The sequence below is a fragment of the Tetrao urogallus genome (genome assembly GCF_951394365.1).
Source record: "Tetrao urogallus genome assembly, chromosome: 2".
NCBI classification, from domain to species: domain Eukaryota; kingdom Metazoa; phylum Chordata; class Aves; order Galliformes; family Phasianidae; genus Tetrao; species Tetrao urogallus.
In genome coordinates this window covers 43,633,253-43,654,045 of record NC_136814.1, presented here as the reverse complement: position 1 = coordinate 43,654,045, position 20,793 = coordinate 43,633,253, and the positions used below count along the sequence as shown (strand labels likewise).

The 20,793-nt window shown below is 35.0% G+C and overlaps 1 protein-coding gene across 1 annotated transcript in view; it reads left to right on the top strand.

Annotated features, from left to right (window-relative positions):
• The window catches only part of PACRG (parkin coregulated), a gene marked incomplete at both ends in the record, with an annotated part of 185,671 nt that overhangs the window by 80,946 nt on the left and 83,932 nt on the right, over positions 1–20,793 (top strand). Inside the window, one exon of the mRNA XM_079549973.1 lies at positions 13,601–13,772. Within this exon, the coding sequence (XP_079406099.1) occupies positions 13,601–13,772 (172 nt within the window). The remainder of the gene's footprint in view (positions 1–13,600; positions 13,773–20,793) is intronic.

Here is a 20,793-nt window from a genome sequence, read left to right as displayed (position 1 = left end):
ATGTCACCTCAATTTGTTTACTTCATGCCTACCTCCACAGTTATTCTAGTAAAGTGACGGGGCTTGAGTATGGACACTGTTCAGTGAATAGTTAGCACAGTCTTGGCATAGTTTTGTCATTGTCGGAGAATTACTCCTGCCTTGTTCTGTTTATATGTGTTGATCTAGACCATGGAAACATTTTGATCACACTGTAGATTATAAATTCTGAAGAGCATTCACTTCTATTTGAGTTATGACTTAATTGGAATTGTATTGATTTTCACAAGAAGTGTCTTTAAACTTCTCTATGGCAGCCTGATCTGTTTGTTCCCAAATAAAGCCTTGATATTTACCATCTTCTGCCTATTTTGTTTAACTCTTTCACTATTGAAAGAGGACAACACCATCACATCGTTTGGTATCAACCAGCAGATGGTGCAGTATTCCCTTCCATTTCTAAGGTTTTATCAATGTCTAAAATTTCTTCATTTAGTATTTGACTCGCCTATCTACAGCAAGTAGGTATCTCTCTTATCTCTGAAGACCTTCTAGTGTCACTCATTGTCTCATTCCACCAGACCATGACTGAAAAGCATGAAATAAATTCAGAGTTATCTTCCAGGATTCTTGGAGTCTGTGGAACAAAGGATTTCTGGTGGTTTACCCCTTCCTAGACAGTCCTCTGTTCCAATGCTTCTCTTGGCCTGTGCTCCATATTAGACACACAGACAATGAGAATACTTTGGTTTTCCTTTCTTAGTATTCTTCTTGATGTTAGTGAAGATTCATAGACTATGACCCTGCTTACTTCAGCTTGTTTCAGGAAGTTCTAATCAGTGAACTTTTTTGCTTGTAAAGTGCAGCAGTTTCTGGTCTAGGTATACAGCTTTATTATTAACATTTTACATTATTTCCATTATTAACATTTTATTATCTTTCTTTCTGGACACTAGATGTTTATCTGGATATGTCCAGGCATTGCTTTTTCATGAGGAGGATAGTCATAATTATACACTGGAAGCTGAACCCATTGAGCCAGTGGAACAGATTCCCAAGTGTATGTACTGCAAAATATCTTGGAAATCTGGAGGTTGGTTTTCAGGAGTTCTCAGCATAAAACAATCAGCAATGCAATTACTTTGTCAGCATATACCAGAGAACCTTCTCACACTCTGGAAAACCCTCGGTCTTTGTTAGTCTTTGATCTTGAACATTGTCTAAGATTTAACTGAAGTTTCCATCCTTAAGAGATGTTAAACAGCATGGAACTGAATGTAGTTTTTTTGTCTATAGGGCAGCCATAGGACTGATCAGTTCTTTTTTACCTAACCTTTTCTTCACATTACTGAAAATTAGGTTTTATAAAGCCTGTAATCTATTGCTGGTGAGTGAAGTATTCCAGATATTGTAGAGGTACAGGTATCATAAGATACTCAAGTTACTGGAGAAAATTTATCACTCTTACGAAAAAGTATTTAAATACATTTCACTATATATAGTGTTCTAACTAGTATTAAATATTACTATGATGCCTTTTTAATTGTATTTTAATAGCGGGTCATATACTGATGAAAATTGAAACAGCTTCTTGAACTTAGTTGAAATGGACTGTTCAGTGGATGAAGAACTGGCTGCAGGATCAAGTCCAGAGAGTGGTGGTCAGTGGCTCAGTGTCTGGATGGAGATTGGTTTTGAGTGGTGTCTCCAAGGGATCGATGCTGGGGCCAACACTTAATGCCTTTATCAGGGACAGTGGCAGTAGGATCAAGTACATCAGCAAGTTTGCTGATGATGCCAAGCTGTGGGGTGCAGCTCAGAGGGAGGTGCAGAGGGATGGGTTGCCATGCAGAGGGATCTAGACAGGCTTGAGCAGTGGGCCCAGGTGAACCTCATGAGGTTCAGTAAATCCAAATGCAAGATCTTGCACCTGGGATGAGGCGAGCTCCCACTACCACTACATTCTGGAGGACAAAAGGATTGAGAACAGCTCTGCTAAAAAAGATCTGCGTGGTACTGATGGATAGGAAGCTGGACGTAGGCAGCAATGTGCCCTTACAGTCCAGAAAGCCTGGGCTGCATCAAAAGAAGTATGGCCAGCAGCTCAAGGGAGATGATCCTGCTCCTCTACTCTGCACTGGTAAGGTCTTACATGGAATACTGCATCCTGATATGGAGTCCTCATAAAGGAAAGATTTGGATGTGTTGGAGCAAACCCTGAAGAGGATTACAAAAATGATCCAAGGGAAGGAACACCTTTCTTACAAGGACAGGCTTGTAAAGTTGGTGCTGTTCAGACTGGAGAATGCTCCAGGGAGACCTGATAGCAGCCTGTCAGTATCTAAAGAGGTGCTTTAAGGAAGAAGGGGAGATGCTCTTTAATAGGGACCATTGTGATAAGACAGGGGGAAATGGCTTCAACCTGAAAGAGGGGAGATTTAGAGTTGTGAGAATCCTTCTTTGTTTTTTGGCTCAAAGCTTGCTTCCTGAGGTGTTTCTTGTGATAAGACTCTGAGTGATTTGTTGAGGAGGCAACTAATGGGTGCTAACCGTGTGACAATGGATATTGCTTTGGGAACATTTGAAAGCCCCTTCCTCCAGAGCTGCTTGCTCTGTAGAAGAGTGGATGAGAGTGCTCAGGAGTGTTTACTGGCAGAAGATTTGGCCTGTGACTAAACAGCTCCAGATAGGTGTGGGAAAAGTAGGGAACGATACCATCGTGTTCTGTGAAAAACAGGATGCAGATAGGCATCCCTGCTCCCTCTTATCTGCTGGCAAGGCCTGGAAGATGGGAACAAAGGAGGTTCCTGCTGAGATCCCAGAGCCAGAAGCTGCCACCACAAGGAGAACTGACTCAACCACCTTGGGTTTGAGCTGTCACTCAAAGGAGAGCTGACTCAACCACTTTGGATTTGAGCTGTCACTCCAAAGACAGCTGACTCGACCACTTTGAAACTATTGAAAAGGGGCCATCATCGCCATTGTCGTCATCAATAGAACAACTCTGCCCGATGACCCACCACTACTGAGGATCAAAGACAGAACTACGAACCTCGCTGGATCCATGGTGGTGACTAAGTCCCTCTTGCTGCCTATAAAGACTCCTTGCTTCTTCTATCTTTTCTATCACCCTCCTTCCCTTCCCCATTACCCTAATCATAATAGCGTCCGTCCTCCCCTTCCCCATTTCCCTGATTAAGATTTGTAATAAACTGGTCGGACCAACATTTGAACCGTTGCTTCTTAATCTCACGCCAGGTATATAGCTAATAGAAGAACCTCCTCTCCCTCCTATAAATTGGAGTGAGACAAGAGTAGATATAAGAAAAATATCTTTTATGATAAAAGTAGTGAGGCACTGGGACCTGCTGAGTGAATTCATGATAGTGAATGGAGACATTCACTATCAATCTGGACAGTGCTCTGAGCAATCTGATCTATCTATAGGTGTTCCTGTTGGGGAGTTGGACTAGGTGACCCTTAAACATCTCTTCCAACTTAAATGATTCCGTGCTTTATTCAGTTCCAGTCAAGAACTTATACATGACTTTCCAATGCAAATGTGGCATTAATAGAACCAGAAAGAGTTACCAGAGGATGACCTGACCTTCTCTGGCTAACACCTTCCTCTTGAAATACTCACAGAGGAGAACATGCAAGATAGGATTCATTTTGCTGGTAGAGCGTGCAAAGAGCAAGACACATAAGGGGAGCTCTGGACCTAGAGGGAGATAATTGTTTTCACTGTTCTCACTATCCTTTCAGATAAAGCTAATTTCTGCATGAACTTAATGATTTTTTTTCCCCTGAAGAAAAAAAAAAAAAAAAGAAAAATATGTTTTTAGTTACCAACGTGATAGGGCCTTCACATTGAGAAATACAATTAGCAGAAACTGTAGCATTGTAAGTTGTAAAAATAACTTACAATTTTTATTTTTTTTTGTCATGTATTCCACCTTTACTATGTACACTGATATATCATTTCATCAGTTTCAACTATTTGCAATGTTTCATTATTCCTATCATTCTAAGTAATGCTTTTATTTTAAAATTGTGGTAGTCTTTGATAATATACTAAGCAGCATCATTTCTACTAATCCCCTGGACACTCCTCCATTAACATTTTTGCTTCTTCTATTGTAACCAGCTTTTAATTCATGAAAGGACTTCATTTTGCCTCCTGTGGCTACTAAGTTAACTTAATAATCTCCTGAAAATGACTCTATTGAAAGCTTTTTGAAATCCTAATTTAATATCTACAGAGCCAGATATCCTTTATCTACTATTTTTACTCTTAAAACTATCCCTTAGATTGCTTTTAATAAGCTGAATCTCCAGAGTGCAGTCTACAGATTTCTGCTCTTTGTCTAGCAAGCCTGTTTTATTGGAGTGGGAGACATATAAAACCTCTCCTTTAGTGTCATATAACAGCTTCTCAGTTCTTGCTAAACTTATGAGACAACTAGTTAAGTCACTGGGTGCTCGTACATTTAGGATTCTGATTATAGTTGTTAGAGGTATTGATCCTTAAAAAGAAAGAAAACTGAAAAATAGGTTGTTCTCATTAAGAGAATTTTGCAAATGTCATGTAAAATTAGTGAGTTTGCATGATAAGAAACGATTTAATAGACTATGAATATTATGAATTTACTGAGAGGACTCCCTTCCTGTTCTGTATAACTTTCCATACTTACTGATAATGATGTCTGAAAAAAAATTTAGTTACATCTCTGGAGGTTAGCAAAAAGCGAGGGGAGAATTCTTCCAAACTTAATAGTATAATAAAATCTTTAAAAAAAAAAAAAAAAAAAAATTGGAACAAATGTATGATAGGTATAGTTGTTTTTTTCTGGCAGTGCTCAGAAATCCCCCCATCACAATGTGTCTTTGAAGTTCATGAGCAAGTGGCTAGCTTTTCTCCTCCTGTAGAAAGACTTCAGTAACCCCTTTACTGTGCTTACAATAAAGGAAAAATGGAAAAGGCTTAAATAAAAAATAGGTGAATCACAACTATAAACAGAAGCACGTTTCCAGCACACAAAATGTTCCATTTCTGTTCAGGATTAACTTTGAAATTGCACAACTGTTCCGAAGTAAGATACTAATGTAGACTAACCTTGAAGCATTCGAGGAAATATCTCTTCTTTTTCTAATTAGGAGAATGAACAGAGTATTCTATTTTATTCTATTTATTATAACTTTTTTGCTAACTTTCCCATCTCGAGATAAATGTCAAGAGTCAAAAGGCAATGGGAACAGTCTAACTGAAAACTCTTAACTTAAAAAAATTGTCATTCTAATTTCCTTTTGGGCCCTTCATTTTCCACATTTTTATTACATTTAAAAATATATAAACTGTGTATAAATATTCAAATAATAATGCATAGTAACAGATATTAAAAGTATTCACTATTTCACTAAAGCTATACAACTATTGACTTTTTTCTGTGTACTTGTCTGAAACTTATTATGAAATTGAATATATTCTGCATTATATTGTTTGAAGATTTCCAGATATTTTATGGTATGCCTTAATCACTAAATCAAAATAAATCTTCAGACATTTGTTTTTAATTTTGGCCACAGACATTATTTTTCCCTGTGCCATTATCCCAGTGTTCCTGCTTTTCTCAATTTTTTTCCTGATTTTGTATTATTTACATTAAAGCTGAAGAATTTCAAGTTAATTTAACAGATAGCTTTTCATTAATAATTGGGGTAGAAAAAGAAGATTAGTACCAACGAGTACAAAAACAACTGCTTGGTCACTGTCTTTCTGAACGTATAATAAAATCAGTTGACATTCTTTCCTGATTTGACTGCATAATTCACTCTTTACAAATAGCGTTATCTTTCATCTCATTAAAACAGTAGCAAAAATTATTTCAGTATTTTTTCCAAAAGTTTAAACAAGTTTGTTGCTGACATGCTGCACTGTATATGTTTTGTTGAGCAGGTTCCTTCAGTATGGTTTAAACTGAACTATGTATTGCAAAAGTAATCAGTGAAGATCGATATGTCTGCTTCCAAAGGGTAGCCAGAATTCTTTATGCTTTCTTATTCTACCTTCAACTTCTGCCTTGAAAATGGAGTAATCATACAGTGTTATCTTCCTTGCTTTCCTTTTTAGAAATCTGTACATTGTTGTCTAATTAAGCACCTACAAAACTGAAAGTTTCTTCTTCACAATAGTACTTTCTATAGTGATGGGGCAGAATCTTTCCTCTGCTCCTTGCTGGTTCCTGAGTGCAGCTGTGGCAGATTTCAGTGGTCCTTGATGAGGGTGCAACTTAATCTCTTTAGGGAGCTATGGACCTCAGAACAGTCATTCCCTGGCATTCACCTCAAAGTAGGTGTACATAGTACAAAAAAATATTGTTTGATAGCTGTAAATGCAAATTATCTTTTCACATCATGTAATGCTTATGTTATGCAATTGCAGATAAAAGTGATTAGGGCTTTCTTAGTCTGAAGTTTCAAATTTACTGCGCTTGGGGATGTTAATAATTCGTGTAAGGAAAACAATGGAACAATTGGGTGTGTTTAACAAGGTTTCAGCAAGTCTTTGAACAGTAAAAAGAATGTAAATAGAACAGCATTCTTTCTGAAGTAGTGGAAATACTTTTGTCAGCCACTGAGGTTATTCTGTGGCCCATAATTTGCTTCAGACAAAAAATTATTGAGTACCTTCTACTTCTGTCTGTTGTGCTTACTGAGCACTATTCTCAGGGTGCATTCATCTTCTATTCATAGTGCTTCTTATTAGTTAAAAGAAAGCAATCCTGTGAGCATAATCTATAGCTATTTGCTGTGCTAAAATAGAATATTTTGCATACTTTTCTAGAAACCAATTGACTCAGATAATCTAAAGCAATTAGAGAACCAATAGATTAAAAATTTAAAAAGCATTTATTTTCCCTGTTTTTTTGTGTGTGTGTGTTTCTTCCAGTTTGCAGTGTTCATATTATCTGTTTGTTCCTGTTACTTCCAGTACAGAACATGTGAATAAAATCTGGTTGTTTTATATTAGGACAAATTGGTCATAATAACAGACACAATCTTACAAGTGCCTCGTATAGTAATAGGAATGCTTTCCCATCTATTATGTAACTATCTGGTAAATGCCCTTTTCACATCTACATCATGTTGGTGGCTTATAATTAATTAGGTTGCTCGAGTTTTTCTTTTATTACTATAACATACTGATGAACTCCTACACTGGTAGCAGTAATCCTTATAGCATGACATGCAGTGTTAAAAGTGACGAAAGTAAGACCTGTATCTCGTAAACTTGTATTTTTGGTCATCCTGATTTGTCTGTATGGATACTACTGCCCTCTCTGATATTGGTAAATCATGCCTTTTCTTTTGTTTAAATGTATGCTTATAAAATCTAGATCCAGGCAGAACAATTTAAAAAAAAAAAAAAAAAAGTAGATTCAAGAATAGAACCCACACTCTTTAGAAGTCTATTGAGATATATATATATGATATATATATTTAGATATATATATATATCTAAATATAATATAATATATTTAGATATAATAATATATATATATATTTAGATTAGCTTCTGTATGGCACAGCTCACATTCACTGACGTAGCTAACAAAACATTTCTTAAATAAAATGTAATTGCTAGCTTGCATTTATAGGTGAGATTGCAGGATGATTATTTTTACTCTCTCACTAAATGGGAAGGCCTTTATACAGATGTATGTCTTCCTTCTTCTTGCCCTTATTTCTCCCCCACTCAATGATCCTCTATTTATTTATTGAACAATATGATCTTTTTTTTTTTTTTTTAACTGTTAGTTGTCCTTCTCACTAACACTGGTATGATTAGGTTGTCATCTTCTAGTGTGGAAACCAAAAGTAAAATATTGTGGTTATCAAATAAATGACCATTTCCATGCAGCAGTTGTCCTGAATATAGTATCTGTGGAATATGTCTGCTACAATGTCATAAATTTGATTATTTTCTATAATGTTACAGAGGTCATCATAATATCCAGTTCTAGCTTATATTGCTTATAAAAGGTTACGAATAGACTGCTTTTGCCATATTGCCAAATGTTTGTGATCGGATGACTTCTGTTTCAGTTATTTTCCTCTTTTATATTTATCAAACCTGAGCCAAAGTAGATAAATTTTATTTTGAGTGTCTCTCCAGAATTTGCAAAGAATTAGATGGCGGTCTCAGTTGAGAGGAAACTGAGGGAGAAAGTCAAACAAGAAATTAGTCTGTGGAGATAGAGTTGTATTACTTCACTTTTGAGGTGTATGTTCAGGTAGAACCATAGAATCGCCAATGTTGGAGAACACCTCCAAGATCATCATCACCTACCGCCAATATTTCTTCACTAACCCATATCCTTTATTATCATATCTAAATGTTTATTGAACATCTCTAGGGACAGTGACTCAGCCACCTCCCTGGGCAACACATTCCATGGCCTGACCACTTTTAGGAATTATTTTTTTTTCTAAGATCCAACCTCAAGCTCCCCTGGCCCAACTTGAAGCCATTCCCACTTATCCTATCACTAGTTATGCAGGAGAGGAGGCTGACCCCCACCTCACCACAGTCTCCTTTCAATAAAGAGAGAGAAAATAGATCTCCTCTGGGCCTCTTTTTCTCTAGACAAAACAATCCTGGTTCCCTCAGCTGCTCCTCATCAGAATTGTGTTCCAAATGCTTCACCAGCTTTGTTGCCCTTCTATGGACATGCTCCAGGGCCTCAATATTTTTTCTGTAGTGTGGGCCCCAAAACTGAATGCATTATTCTTTGTGTCCCTCACTAGAACTCAGTACAACCATGTGCTGCTGGCGTTCAGCCTAGCATCGACCAACACCTTAGGTCCATTTCTTCCATGCAGTCTTCCAGCTACTCTGCCCCAAGCCTACAGTTCAGGACCTGACACTTGGTCTTGGTGGACTTCATCCTATTGTCCTTAGCTCAGGTATCCAGCCCTTTTAAGTAACGAAAAGCTGCTATCAGGTCCCCTCATAGCCTCCTCTCCTCAGGCTAAAGAGCCCCAGCTTTCAGCCTGTCCTTGCAGGAGAGGCGTTCCAACTCTGTTACTAAAGAGTATCGTTCCCAACACCAAGCCCTGGAGGACACCGATCTCCATCCAAGATACATACCTTATTGTATTGGAGAATGTAAACTGTAGGTCTCTCATTTTTATAGGTAGAATATAGGTAATAATTTATGCTAAAGTTCTTTCAAGAGAGAATTTTTATATTACGATCCTATGCAGTATATACTGAAAGGTGAAATTCGGCAAACTGAATCTTTTTATTGGTAAACCTTTAAGGACTAAATGCAACAGTAGGATTGAGTTTTGAAATGTAAGCACCATAGGTAAAGTTACCATACAAAAAACACCATCTAATCAGGTCTAGAAAATATTAATAAGCATTTGATGTTCTATAGAGAAGACTACAGACTTCCCATTATGGATTAACATGACAGATGTTAACCAATGTATGACAAATATACTAAAAGGAAAGATATACTAAAGGGAACAAACATACTAAAGGGAATAAACCACAAACGGTAAAATGCACAAGCTTTGTCTTGATTACAGGTAGAGAATGTTTGAAGACAAAAAAAATAACTTTGAACTAAAGTGGAAGGAAGGTTTTTTTTCCTAAAATCAGAAAGAACTTCAAAACAGAATATTCAAGAATATTTCTGCTTTTCTCTTTCTACCAAGCTAGGAAATGGAGATGAAGTAGTTAGAATTTTTCAACTGAAGGTGGTATGGAATGGAAAAAAAATCTTAAAGGAAACAATTATTTTATCAGAGAATCCATATAAAATCTTTACTATGCTTACAAAAGTTCCTTTTTCTCCTTATCAAACCAAAAATTGCAGTTTCTTCTTATATACTTAATGTTTTAGATAAAGGAATTGAATGAATTTATAAGCAGTCTGATACAGTGTTTTTGGGAGATCAAATTCAGTTTTTGGATAATTGTATCAAAAACATATAGTATTATGTGGATAATAATAAGATGGAAAATACACTGTTTCTATATGTTAAATGCTATCTCCTAAAACTCAGATTGCTTTAAATTTGTTTGTTTAAGGAAGGTCAGTAATATGCTAGTTGTCAAACTTCTATACCTTAAGTTTTCCCAGCTATCTTGCTTTCTCCCTTTATCAGGCAGATTAGCCAGGGAACTTGTTTGTTTTGTTTTTTTTTTTTACTATTTACAGACTAAACTTGGGCTTCTCGTTATCCCAGCAGACTTGCCTCTCACTTTTAGCTACTTCATAGGAATGGCTTTCTTGCAGAAAAAAATAATTCTGTAAAAGTGATACTGCCTTTCCATAGTGATACTTTCCTTCCAAAAGTGATACTTTCCTTCCATCTTGTGCTTCGGTGAATTATACATATTGATAAAAGAAGTATAAACTGTATATTGTTTATTTTTGACATAGGTAGCTCAGAAATGCCACAAAGCAGAAGATTTTACTGATGCTTACACAGTGGTCTTCTTTGTCTGATCATATTTTATAGTAACTTATGGATTTTTTTATTTGACCTAATTACTGAAAATTCAGGTTCTTGGTTCAACAACTTACTGCTACATGAAAGTTCATTAATAATTATTTTGAGATCTCTTAAAAGTTCATATTTGCAGCATTATTGTTAGATGTGAACAAGTTTTGCCAAGAATTTAGTTTTTCATCAGCACTTTTTGTGTATGGATTTGAACAACAGGATTTGTGGGCATAAGCAGAAAAATCGCATTTTTCTCTGAACAGTTGTATAATAGCCACTTTTAAAGGCTAAACAGTAAACACAGAAGAAAAGGGTTTCACACCATGGAATGTAAGACAAAATATTTCCGGGATCCATATTGTGGGAGTTATTATAGAGCACAAAACGCAAGTAAAAATATGCTGTATGCTTGGACAGCTTACACTTCAAGAATTGAGATAGAAATCAGAGTTCTTTTCAGAGACGTGCCACTGATCCAAAGCTGTCCACTGATGGCTTTGGAAACTAACTGAGAAGAGTACCCACAAGTGCTTTGTTATCTAGTGCTTGTAATACCAGTCTATTGTGGAGATATTGTTTCAACAGCAAGTTTTGTATAATGGAAAAATATATATATATTTTTTAACCAGAAATCGTATTGTCCTCAAAGTTGATGTATCACTTTTATGTTTATGTAATGTACTGTAAGTCAGTGCTAAGGTTACATTGTTTAATGAGTAGATATCATCACTGGGAAGACAAATTGAAGAAGCTTTTGAGCACGTAAGCTTTCTTCATGTCTGGATAATAAAAGTCAGATTTTAAGGGCAAAGAATAGCTGAGTGAAGTTGCTCAGACTATCAGAAAATCTTTGAGAAAAAAAGATTGCTGGTACATGCAGAGAAGATGAGATGTTAAGAGAGAGAAGGAGAAAAAGTATGAAGGATTCTATTTTGTATGTTTTGATCAGAATAGTTGCAGATCCTTATACCTGACAAGGTTGTGTATTTCCCTGGAAATTGTTTGTAATTTTGAAAGAGTTGTCTAAAGTCCATGTACGGAATGCATTTTAAAAAAGAAAACAAATGAAATGGGATTATATTCTGACAAAGTTGGTTTTCTTTTGGGAAAAAAAAAAAAAAGAAAAAAAAATTAAAAAATACATATATCTCACTTTCACATCTAAAGCTTTGTCCAGGTACACGTACTTGTAGATTTTGTTCTAAATTTTCTGAGATGAGATTGTAATCAGATAATTGTGTAAAATACAAATTAGAAGTTAAAAAGAAAAACACTGAAGGACAGAGGACAAGAAAAAATGTCTTCTTCTTGCTCTTCCTTTTTCATCAATATTTTTTTGACTAGCTGGCCATTTCTCACTTGACGAAAACTTGTCTCTGTAGTTAGGAATTTGGCTTCTGAATTAGGCTTGTAGACAGAAGTCTGCAGTAGCTATTTTACTAGCTCACAAGCCTGATCCATAACATGCTGAGTGTCAAAAACTATAAATACAGATAATGTAAATATCTTCTGAATTTTATTTTTTTGGTTGCTTTGAAATTAAAACAACAACAACAAAAAAAAAAAAAAAAAGAAGAAACAATCATATACAATGTTATAGATTCACTGCTAGGAAATGTGGATTTTATTTTTTCCTTCCTCTGTATGGCTCACAACTAGAAATTGATTTTGTTTGTTTGTAGGTAGTTATAATGCAGTAATTCTTTTTAGACTCATTAGAGATCAACATTCTCATATGTGAGGGTATTGAAGTATGTAATTGGCTCTACATCTGCCAATAGTGAGATATTCACAGCAAATATAAAGGACTTACTTTCAAGTACTTTTTCCATTTTGATTTTCATTTATCATAAGTAGATCAGTTGTAACATGAAAGACTGAAGTGGTCTAGTCAGTAGCTATGATGTGCAAGGTCAGGTCTGCTTAGAGTCAGGCTGGGTGGAAAATGAATGACAGTGGCCAATGCATGTCTGGTATTTGCTTGACTTCCATGATTCAAGTGAGAATGTTATTGGCCCTAAATCAAGGGATGGGTATTGGTTTGCTTAACTTGAGAAATTTTTTCATAGGATGTTTTGAGCTTCAGCATACTCTGTGATAAATTTTGTTAGATGTGAAGGAAGAAGTGCTTACCAAATTCCAAAATACCATCTCACTGGAAAAGTAGTGTAGCAGTTAGGCAGTGTTTTAAAGAAGAGGTTACCTAAAGAGATGGATTGTTCTCTCAGGAGCTCTGATGATCTTAAGCTTTTCAGAGGAAATACTTTGCTGTTGAGAACCTCTTAGCTATATTCAGAGCTCTAATAAACTGAAAGCAAACAAATTCTTTTTCTTACTGGCTTACATACATTTCATGAATGTATGTAACATCAGGATAATGATGAGTAGAGAAAAGAAAAGGTAGGTGCAAAATCCCTCACTTTCTAGTTTAGTATTGGAGGGAGATTCCTATTAGAAATAGGTACTTAGTTTCACTATGATTTTTCAATGAAATTTTCTTAGAATTCTGTTCCTGAAATGAGTAACAAATAAAATTAGGTCAATATTCTAGGAAGTTGGGTATTCTATACAAATACTGATACTTGTACAATGCTGGATATGTTTTTGGTTACAGGATTCTTTTTCTTATTTGTTCTTTTGAATGTCCAAGTGAGCATATAGTGATCAGATTTTTCTGAAGCAAACCGAATGTTATGCTTGAAATAACAGCATTGATTCCTGTGGGTGACTTACAGAGTAAGGTATATAAGCAAAAATGTAAGGATCTGGTACTGAAAAATCAGGAAGCTTTCAAATGCTATTTCAGATGCTTGAAATGTTAGTTTCATCTAAACAACTGAGTTGAGTGGCAGCTGTTCAGAAAGTATATGTGAGCATACTAATTTTCTTTCTGATCCTTACATCAAATATTTTTGGTATTTCAGTATCTTGTGATATATCTTGCTGGATACTCAATGATACTCAATGATACTCTTCAGTGATATAAAATCAATTATTATTTTCTAAATGTACTTATTAGATGGCATGAATTATCTGTCAACCTGATAATATTGTATTTGTTTTGTAAAATTGTATTTGACTATTTATTTTATATTTTCAGGTAGAAATTGAGAAGCTGGACTATCATTATTATCTGCCTTTGTTTTTTGACGGACTTTGTGAAATGACATTTCCATATGAGTTTTTTGCTCGTCAAGGAATCCATGACATGCTGGAACATGGTGAAAACAAGATTCTTCCTGTCATTCCTCAGCTCATTATCCCAATAAAAAGTAGGTGAAGATGTGGGAGTTAAAAAAAACTAAAATTGCATTTATATGGCATAGATTTTTGACAAGTTGCTAATTAAGCAACAAAACATGACAGGCCGTAAATTTCATGTAGATTACTGCAAACTTGAGTAATTCATAAGGTGTAAGGCCAGAAGGTTTATGCCTTCAATCACATGGTAGATGCAGTTCTCCAGAAAAATAGCCTGTCTGTTGAGTCTTTTTCTTATTACAGAATGACTCATTGTCTTTGGAAATATGAAGGGACATTTTCTTACCTGATTTTTATGCATTTATTATGTAAGTCTGTTGCTGTATAAAGCAGTTCATCTGAAATGACAGGAGAAATCATCTGATCAAAATTACAGAATTATCTACTCTAACATTTTTTGTAGAAACAAACATTATGTAATCTGAGATGGAATACCACTAAGAATAAAACTTAATTTTTTGAAACATCTGTTCTTTCACATGTACTGTTTTGTCCTTCCTGGTTCTTTAGATCTATACCTTCACTAGATTATATTTTGAACCAATATCCTTCTCTAGTTTGATAATATGATTCTCAAGTCTATGTGTTATATATATGCTAGTAAACCAGACAGTGTCATGCTGTCTTCTCAGTGCGGGAACATGACAGAATTGTTTTATTAGAAATGGGGTTTCAGCCCATGCTAATTTGCCCTATCCTGAAAAATTCTTGGATACAGAAGCATTACCACTAGGCAGTTTTGATGCAACAACTTTTTTTCGTTTCTTTTCTTTTCTTCTTTTTTTTTTTTTTTTTTTAATTGAGAGAGTATGAGAGTTGAATAGGTAAACTAATGTTAATCTGTGCCAGCTGACTTCCATTTATTTTTCCAAGTGTAAACTATATAATCTTAGCACTAAAAAGCCATGTTGATATACTTGATTTTTATTTTATGGTTGATCAGTAATGATATCATTGCTGTCCTTTGCCCTATTTCTGTAGATGATTCAGCATACATGCTAATGCAGAATAAAACAGCCATTCTCTTTGTGTTACAGAATGAATTGTCAAGCAGAATTTTAGAAAAGGGGAAAAGGAATATAGTTTGGCTTTTGATAATACTGATGTGTTAATACTGGAAAGATCAGAATTGTTTTGTTTTATTCATTAGCTTTGTTCTCCTTTTAAAAGATCAATTAGTGATGTCACTATATCTTTCTGTAGATTTTGAAAATGTCAAAAGGAGTATATAATTTTAAAGAATGGTTACTCTGTAAGCGATGTTTGTGAAAGGTTATGAAAACAACATCACTCATTTTTCTCTCTAAGACAGGATTCGTGTCATTTCTTTAAATCTTTATTTTCAACAACATCCAAATAAATTTATAGTGGTTTTTTTTTTTTTTTTGAAAGCTAAAATAGTGTCTTCAGAAAAAACTGCAAGTTTATAACAGCAGCTCCATTTGGGATTTAAAAGTCTAGCTGAGAGTAGAATCTAGCTTAAAAATAATTACTTAGAAGCCTTATTGGTTGCACAGCTTTTAGCATTAGAAAAAGAGTGCTAGGTAAGGATATTTATATGGGTTTGATATATAGCCTTTTAAATTGAATCAGTATTTAAGGTACTGAAACCAATTCAAGAATGTGCTGGCTAAATTTATTTGTTGGCTCTGTTTTATTTTACTGTACAGTGGTTCGCTGGTGTTTTTTTGTTGCTTTTCTGTCTTTTTTTCAAAGCTTCTGCATTATTTGTGAAGTGTGAAGAGACCAAATAGCATCTAAATATGACAAATACTTCTTCCTGACTAAACCAGTAATAGTATGCTAAAAAGACACACACCATTTCAAGGAACCTGGAAGTGTATACCTCTAAGAGTTTTTGAAATTCTCTGTGCACGTGTAATATAACAGTGTAGTCAGAGCTGTATATTTCTGTGACTAAGCTCCATCCCCAATAAGCTCAGCTATGTTTTATGTAGATTACTGTCTCTAAAGTGTTCCTCTGGGTGTGTTATATCTGATTAACCAGTCTTCTTTTAGACCACTACTATATTTCTACTGCAACTAAGAGCAAATCAATTGATCGTTAGGCAATATATATATATGATGGAGAGGAAAGGGATAAAAGAAAAACAGAAAAATAACTCTGCAAATGAAGTGCTTTTAAAAGCAGATTTCACTCCTGCGTTTGTGTTGAAGGGAAATATTAGCAAAAGGCTGCTCTCAAAAAAAAACATTTTAAATTAAATTAGAATTTTTTTGTATAATTAAAAGATTTAAGGAGAAATCTGTCAACCTACCCATGACTAATGATTTGTTTAAAGTTCACACCTTTTGAATATTGTATCTTAAAGATGAAAATGAAATTACTTAATAAATGTGTGGTTTACTCTTAGTCCTAATCACCTCTACAAATTTTCATCCAGTTATGCAAACAAGCAATGACTAAGAAAAGGGAGATAGCTGAAATTAACCAATACAGTTTCCTTCCTGAAAAAAAACTGAAATAATTCCTTATTTTTATTTGCCACCTTGACGGATGTTTTGTTTTGAGAAATTGTGAGGAAGAAAAAAAATTCAGATTGGGGATGCTGATTTTTCAAAAAGTATTCAAAATATATTCTGGTTTCTCAAAATAAGAATTCATATTTTATTTTGCAGTGGCAAACTGTGATAAAATTGTCTACAAGTATTGTCACTGAATGATGTAAGAAGAATAGGAAAAACAAATTACCTGGAATGTCAAGCCTGTAATAAATCCAACTAAAAATTAAAAAATGCAGAATCAGAAAATGCAAATATCTCAAGGTGTTAAGACTTTTAATTCCATTTCACACATAGCATAGGCTAACCCACTGTTTTATTTAAACTAAAACTGAGATCCATAATTTGAGATGTACCGCTCATAGAGGGGTAGTGTAGGTACTACAAAAGTTCTGATGTATAATGCAGAGAAGAATATCTTCTCCCTTGCCAGGAAGCTCCATACTGTTATTGTCATACTATAGACAGGGCAGGAAGGAGGCTAATTCTGCTAATCACAAACTGTATCTCTGGCAGGACGCAGAATAGAACCCAAATATACATCTCTGGGGTAGCAAGCAGAGCTGCCTATAAGAAACTGGAGCATTCCTTTATTTTTAGGGCACAAAAGGGTCTGTCTGTACCCCATGTCTTTCAGTAATGCCTTGATTTATTTTAAAACTGACATGTGGCCTGATCTTATGTATAGGCAGCTAAGAATAGCCAGGAAAAAGCAGAGAGGAGGTGAGAGAGGAATGTTATACTGTTTGGTTGCTAATTGAATGCTCCTGTTCTAAATTCTTCGTGGTCATTATGTGAGTGTAAAATCCCTTTTCATACTTTTTTTTTTTGAGGCAACTTATGTTTAATATTATGTTTGCCATAATGAGATTGGAAAAGCCATAATTCCTTATACTTGCTGTTGTTAGGTTTTTTGAAACTTTGAGAATCCTGCAAAATTCACCGGATTTGACATGAGATACACAGGCAAAAACACACACTGAGGAGGCAGGATGTTATTACCCTTTTATCTGGTGTTACTATGAGCAACATCAGGGGCATCAAACACAGTGTATGGAAGCAAGCACCTGCTTTCCTTTCAAAGGCACCTATTGCTCTTCATTAAGTGTAAGCATTTACCTTTTTTTTTTTTTTTTTTTATTTTTTGCTAACAGCATGATTGTAAGAGCTTCCAAGACATGTTTCATCTCCTTCACTCCAGCTCATTTCAGTCGATTTTAGTTAATGCAATTGTTTGTGAATCTCACTTCCTGATGTATTCAAAAAGATCCAAACGAATGAAGAAAAAAAACCTACCAAACCTAAAATAATAAAAAAAAACATTTTCAGAGGGAAGTTACTTGTAAACTCAGATGATATCAATGGCCTAGTTTGTAGCAGCTCTGTCAAAAGTGAAAGAATAATAGGCGATAGTGCAGAAGTTGGAATAAGTAAGTAGAGATGATCAGTAGAAACATGTTGTTATAGCTTTGCTAATGAAGATAATGTGAAAGTAAATACTTAAGCAGCTTGGATTGCCCAGTTGTCAGAATGTTTTGTTTTATGAGTTGTGAATCTTAAAAAAGACACATAGGTAATCTGAATCTAGGCCTAAAAGCCAAATAAAGCTCACGTTTGCACATTAAATGTAAATTAGATGGAAGTATCATTTCTACGGATAGCAGACCTGACTGACAAATACTTCTGACTAAATTGAAAAAGAGCAATCTCTATCCTAAGGAACACGGAAGCTTTTCCTTTTTTTGTTTGTTTTTTTTTCTATGATCATTAAGAAATACATATTTTTGTGGGCCAGAGAAATGTACAGAACAGTATTCCCTCAACATGACCTACAGAGTCCTTTCTAACATCTAATACGTTTCTAAATTAAACTTATTTTTGTTTTCTTATATTCAACATCAGGTGTAAAATGTGGGTTGATGTCTTGGACAAGGATGTAAATAATCACATTTAATATCAAATGAGGGCTGGTGTTATATTTAGATGAGTAGAGCTGAACCTGTCAATAGCAGTTATTCTAAGTAGATTTATTTGGAAGAACTTCTTTACAATAAGAGTGATGGAACACTGGAACAGCTTGCCCAGAGAAGTTGAGGAGTCTCCTTCTGTGGAGATATTCAAGACCCATCTAGATGCCTACCTGTGTGACCAACTGTAGGATATATACTTTAGCAGTGGGGCTGGACTCTGAAACTACTGAGCTGAAACTACTGAGCCAAAGAGACAATTTATTTTTTCCTTCTTGAGTGATAGGTAGCTCTCCTTAACCAAGAGTTTTAAAATGATTTGCTATATTCTTCTTCAGGGATATTAGTACTTTCATTCCTTTCTGGTAACCTTCAGATATCATTGACATTACTCAAACTGTTGAATTGTACTTATTTCTTAGACTACATTAGGATTTTATTCATTTCACTCATGTGGGAGAATGGTCTGCAGTGATGGCACCACACAGAAAATAATTACTAGATTTTTAAAAATAAGCATATGTTTGGAAGTGATGTAGGGGCAGGGACATTTTCTAATTAAATGTTTATACAGTGCCTAATATAATAAAGCCAGGAGCTGGTTGACTGTTATGCTTGGCATGGTCCAAATATTTAATAATAATAACAGTTCTGCAGTCAATTTGATCTTACTTTTGATATTTACAAGTGTTTTCCTAACACACACACTGCAGTCTTACGCAATCTGAAGGGCTTCAGGCTCAAATTCCGCAGTCCGTTTGATTCTACTATATCCTCTATTTTGGCACTCAAACTCTTGACCCAAATTCTGTTTCTTCGTATATGTTTTGCATGTTACATGATGGACGGGAGAACCTTGTGTTGAGGGAGGTGGAACAAGTATCCAACAAATGTTCTGGAATGAAGGTGAAAAAAGTGCCAATATTACTATTTAAAGTTCTTGTAGATATACCTGTAGTACAACTCTAAGTTAAGGAAACTTTCACAATAGGTTCTGTGAAGACTTCTAAATTCAGTATGCATTTGGTTTGCTGTAAGAGCTGGGACTCCTTAGTCAGGAGATACAAATCATATTTTTGACTTTATTAAGGAATTTTACTGGCATAATGCCAGCTTCCACTCAAATGAGGGTTATCTTCACACAGGACAGAAGTCTGAACATGGGAAACTGTGAAAACTTTTGGAAGCCAACACCTGCAGATAAAGAGCTTTTTCTTGAAGTGCTTGGGTAACCGTTTCTGTGTACATGATACTCTCTATGTGCCTAAAAATAAGAGCCCTTAACCTCTGGGCCAGCTTCTACAGTCAGGAAAAACCATTCTTGGAATTAGGTGCAGTTTATTGCTTAAGAATTAAGAATTAAGAATTTGTAATTTCTGCCATTGGTTAAGTTTTACAATAATTATTGTGCTGAAAATTATATGTGTTACTGATTATTTCCCTATCAGTTCATTTAGCTAGCATTTCTGGGTATGACAGTTAAGTTATGAATAAACATACGCTGCAAATGATATGCTTCCTCTTTCAATCACTTTGTTAAGAAAACATACAATGCCTGTTACTCTGTAAGGGAATGTTTTCTTGTCTGGTATTTGGACTGAATCTTTAGAATCTTTCTGCGAGTCTCTCTTCACTAAAGCAGCCTTAGAACATAATAACTGGAATAACTGATGTCCTTGCTGGGACTTAATGGAAGCAAGCTGAATTGATGGACTTTTTGTCCACTTGTGAATATGCCCAGGAACATCATGACATTATGTGTAGCCCGATGAGTCCACTAGGAACCAGCAAATAAGAAATTATGGGAGCCAATCTGTAATTTCATTTAATGGCACTTCTTTATCTTAGAATCATAGAATGATGCATTACAGTACATTTATACCTTGGGCTCCCTAACTTGGTTGCTTAACAGTAGTTTTAGCATGCTCTTCATAAGCATGGAAAGAGTCATGAAAATAGATTATTTACTAGCTGATTTTCAAGAGTTTTTTAAACAAATTTTTACAACCAGCCTGCTTTGCCCTTGCTTCAGAGCTCTAGCTCTGATTTTTTAACACTCAACAGGCATAAGGAGCAGGAGAGAGTGTGGCACAGTATATTTCCTTTAACAGATGAAAAAAGTGATGCTGTTCTTGAGTGAGGATACTACCTCATTCCCTATGGAACAACATTCTTGTATGCTGACAACACTTACTGCCAGAAGTACTGAATGCCATAGCTTGATTGTGAGCAGGCAGTTCTTGAATAAGCTGCTAGTAAGTTAATGCTCGTACAGTTTTGATTGCATTCTTTCCCATATTTTTTTCCCAATTGTTTATACTTACATTGCATTGAATCACATATTTATATATATATTTATATATATATATTATATTTATATTATATTATATATATTTATATATTTTTTGTTTGTTTATAAAACATCTATTGTTGAATATGAGCTTATCTTTTATGGTTTAGCTTTTCCCAGTACAGTGACGAAGATGTCTATGTAAGTGAGCAGAAAACTAAGAAATTAGACCTATGTGTAATAGTACAGCAA